Genomic DNA, 3,747 nt, shown 5'->3' with positions numbered 1-3,747 from the left:
ACTTGAGCTACAGCGACACTTCCGGTTTTCTGGTGGTTTATTGGAGATAGGAGTCTCAGTCTCTCCTGCCCGGGCTGGCTTTGAACCACGATCCTCAGATCTCAGCCTCCTGAGTAGCTAGGATTACAGGCATGAGCCACCAGCGCCCGAGCTTTTTTTTTGACTGAAGGCTGATGCTCTTCCATTTGAGACATGTGCCAGGCTGGAACCATGATCCTTAGATCTCAGCCTCCCTAGTAGTTAGGATCACAGGTGTGAGCCACTAGTGCCCAGATATACTTTAAAAATTTTTTTTAAATGCTGTACTGGGGCTTGAACTCTGGACCTCAATCTCTTCTTTAGCTCTTTCATTCAAGGCTGGCACTCTATCATTTGAGCCACGTTTCCACTTCCAGCTTTTATGCTCACCTGGATTTGTCTGTCTGGGCTGACTTTGAACTGGAGCCCTCAGATCTCAGCCTCCTTAGCAGTAGTTAGGATTACAGATATAAGCCAACAGCACATGGCCCTAAATATACTTTGAACTTACATTTTCAACTTAGTATTTTCACTGAGATGTGAGTATCTTAAGTGGTGGAATACTTGTATTCTGATACAGACGGATGTTCTTAAGTTAGGTAAAACCATGAGCCATTGTTTATTGGGGCATCAAGGCCTACTGATGGCTAATGTCCAAAATGTTAGCCAAAGCAGCCAAAAAGGACATAGCATTTGGATGTTAGACTTAAACTTTCAACCTGGTATGATGAACTTTCTAACAATTAAGGACATGAACTGAGGAAACAAATGGATATATCCTTTTTACCCCCTTTCCCATCTTACTTAGTATATGCAAAAGACCGCATGAGTCTGTCCCAAGTTTGGTACCTTAAGGGTGAAATATTCACCATCCAGTGGTTTCTTCTTTGGCTGAGGAGAGGAGGAGCTAGTGTTGGTAGGCAGTACTGGGGAAGAGACAAGGAAAAGCAAGAGGGATGAGTTTGGGGCTGAAGGGTACCTCCTTTTCCCCCTCTTCCTCTCCATCCACCAGTTTACCTCGCTTAGTGCTCCCTGGTAGAGGCGGAGGATCAGAACAAGGCTCCTCTTTTCTGCGGAAATTTTCCTCCTCTGTGCGTCGATCTCTCCCAGGACAGGCACAGACACGTACCTCAAAGCTGTTGCGTCCCAGCAGTTTGCCACTAGCCCAGATAAGGAGAGAAAATGGAGTCGATGAGGTAGTGGGCCCTACCTGCCCTGTTCTATAACCCGAGTCTACATGCTCCCCACAGCCCCAGTTCTGTCTGGGTTTCTAAATCCCAGCTCCAGAGACAGAAGAGAAGCCACAGGTAAGAGAAGTCTAAAGACAGAAAGGAAATAGAGGAGATTCCACTTAGAGGAACCATGTGGGAGCTAAAGAGGGATGGTGATGTGGTTAGGGGTAGGACTCAGGAGCAAAGGGCCAGGCAGAGGCTAATGAAGAGCATGACAGTGTAAAGGGTGGCACTTAGCTCCCTACCTGGAATCTTCCAGTGTGATAATGGTGAGGATGGGCCGCCGGTTCATGCCCCCCATGCAGGAGCTGTTACACATGTAGTTGTAGTGGATGGTGGTACAGTCAGAGCCAACCTGGGGGAAGATATAGGCCCCAGATGAAGCCTCTGTAGGCTTTAGTTTCTTTCCTTTTTTTGGAGGGGGTGGGGGGAAAGGTTGGTCACGGGACTTGAACTCAGGGCCTGGGTGCTGTCCCTGAACCTTTTCACTCAGCTAGTGTTCTAGCACTTTGAGCCACAGTGCAACTTCCCATTTTCTGGTGGTTAATTGGAGATAAGAGTCTCAGACTTTCCTGCCCAAGCTAGCTGAGCCTCAGATATCAGTCTCCTGAGTAGATAGGATTATAGGCGCAAGCCACTGGCACCTGGCAGCTTTACTTTCTTTAACTATGGAGTAGAGCTAATCCATCATGTGTCCTGCATACTCCACAGATTGTGGGATGATGAGGAAGACATAGGCGGGCCCCAGGGATGCAGCTCAGTAGTACATCACTGGCCTCGTATTCCCAAGGTCCTGGGTTTCATCCCCAGTGTGCTTGTACACATGCGCACACTAACACACATATGCGTAGGACCAAGCCCTTCCCCTCCACTTGGATGGTCACTGACAGCCCCACTTTGGCCCTCTCCGCCCAGAAACCCAGGTATGCAATCAGACCTCAGGTGGCTCATAAGGCACCACTACGCTGTGTCGGTAAGTGTGGCGGTCACTCAGATACTCTGCATGCAAATTCCCCTCCACTCGGATAAGATGTTCAGGAGGTGCTGGACCTATAAGCATCAGTGACAAGTTAAAGAGGCTTGGAGACCCTGGGCGGCTAGCTTTGTCCTGCCTCCAGCTCCAAATACTTACCATCATTATCAGAACAGCGCTCATGATGTGGGCAGCGCCTCACAACTTCTGTCATGTGCTGGGACTTCTTGTAGATGGCCATGGCGCGGACTCGTGTGCCAGGTGGAGGGGTTGAGTCCACCCACAGCTGCACTGGGCAGGTCTTTGCCAGCTGACAGAAAAGCTTATTGAGGGTCGGGGAGTACTGTGGGTGGAGGAAGGAGAGAGAAATGAAAGTCAGGAAAGCAGCCAACAAATGAAGCCAGGGAAAGAAAAGGGGAGGGGAAAGTCAAGTGTCAATGGCTCGAGACTATCATCCTAGCTACTCAGGAGGTGGAGATCTGAGGATCATGGTTTGAATGAAGCCAGTCCATGAGGTTCTCTCTTATCTCCAATGAACTACCAAAAGGCTGGAAGTGGAGCTGTGGCAAGTGGTAGAGCACTAGTCTTGAGCAAAAAGCTCAGAGATAGCGCCCAGACCGAGTTCAAGCCCCAGGACTGGCACAAAATAAACCAAAAAATGGGGGGAAGTTTCCCAGTGAACAAAATTGCTGTCAGCACCTACAGGATGCCAGGCGGGAGAGGGTAGGTAAGGGGATTGGGGTGTACATGTCAGAAGCTTTCTTTTTCTGTTTTTTTTTTTTTCTTCTCCCCAGTCCTGGGGCTTGAACTCAGGGCCTGGGCACTGTCCCTGAGCTTCCTTTTGCTCAAGGCTAGCACTGTAGCACTTGAGCCACAAAGCCACTTCTGGCTTTTTCTGTTTATGTGGTACTGAGGAATTGAACCCAGGGCTTCATGCATGCTAGACAAGCACTCTACCACTAAGCCACATTCCCAGCCTGTGTTTATTTTTTGAGACAGGGTCTCACTATGTAGCCCAGGCTGGCTTCCAACTCACTATGTAATCAAAGGTGGGCTCTAACTCAAGTCCCCTTGCCTCTTCCTCTCAAATGCTGCGATTACATGTGGGATTACCACCGTAGTAGGCTATTTTTTCTTTTTTTGGTCAGTTGTGGGCTTGAACTCTGGGCCTGGATGCTGTTCCTCAGCTCTTCAGCTCAAGGCTAGCACTCTACACCTTGAGGCACAGCGCCACTTCTGGTTTTCTGGTGGTTTATTAAAGATAAGAGTCTCATGGACTTTGATGCCTGGGCTGGCTTTGAACTGTGATCCTCAGATTTCAGCCTCCTGAATAGCTAGGATTACAGGTGTGACCCACCAGCATCTAGTTTGCTTTTTTTTTTTGTTTGTTTTTGAGATGAGGTCCTACTATGTTGTCCAGGCTGTCCAGAAATTCCAAGACTCAAGTAGTCCTCCTGACTCAGTCTCTGGAATACAAATATGTGCCACTGTACTTGTTTTTACTTATTTTCATTTTTTTTTTTT

At 48.4% G+C, this 3,747-nt stretch overlaps 1 protein-coding gene across 2 annotated transcripts in view; it reads right to left on the bottom strand.

Annotated features, from left to right (window-relative positions):
- Window positions 1–3,747, bottom strand: part of Tp53 (tumor protein p53) — a 15,818-nt gene that overhangs the window by 3,140 nt on the left and 8,931 nt on the right. For both annotated transcript variants that reach the window (XM_013013490.1, XM_013013491.1), the window contains exons 5-9: window positions 2,383–2,566; window positions 2,188–2,300; window positions 1,496–1,605; window positions 1,036–1,178; window positions 868–944 (exon numbers count right to left, since the gene is read on the bottom strand). In XM_013013490.1, coding sequence (XP_012868944.1) covers window positions 868–944; window positions 1,036–1,178; window positions 1,496–1,605; window positions 2,188–2,300; window positions 2,383–2,566 — 627 coding nt within the window. The remainder of the gene's footprint in view (window positions 1–867; window positions 945–1,035; window positions 1,179–1,495; window positions 1,606–2,187; window positions 2,301–2,382; window positions 2,567–3,747) is intronic.

The sequence above is a fragment of the Dipodomys ordii genome, unplaced genomic scaffold (genome assembly GCF_000151885.1).
Source record: "Dipodomys ordii isolate 6190 unplaced genomic scaffold, Dord_2.0 Scaffold19, whole genome shotgun sequence".
Lineage (NCBI taxonomy): Eukaryota > Metazoa > Chordata > Mammalia > Rodentia > Heteromyidae > Dipodomys > Dipodomys ordii.
The sequence above is the reverse complement of the archived record's forward strand: the minus strand, read 5'-3'. Positions and strand labels throughout refer to the sequence as shown.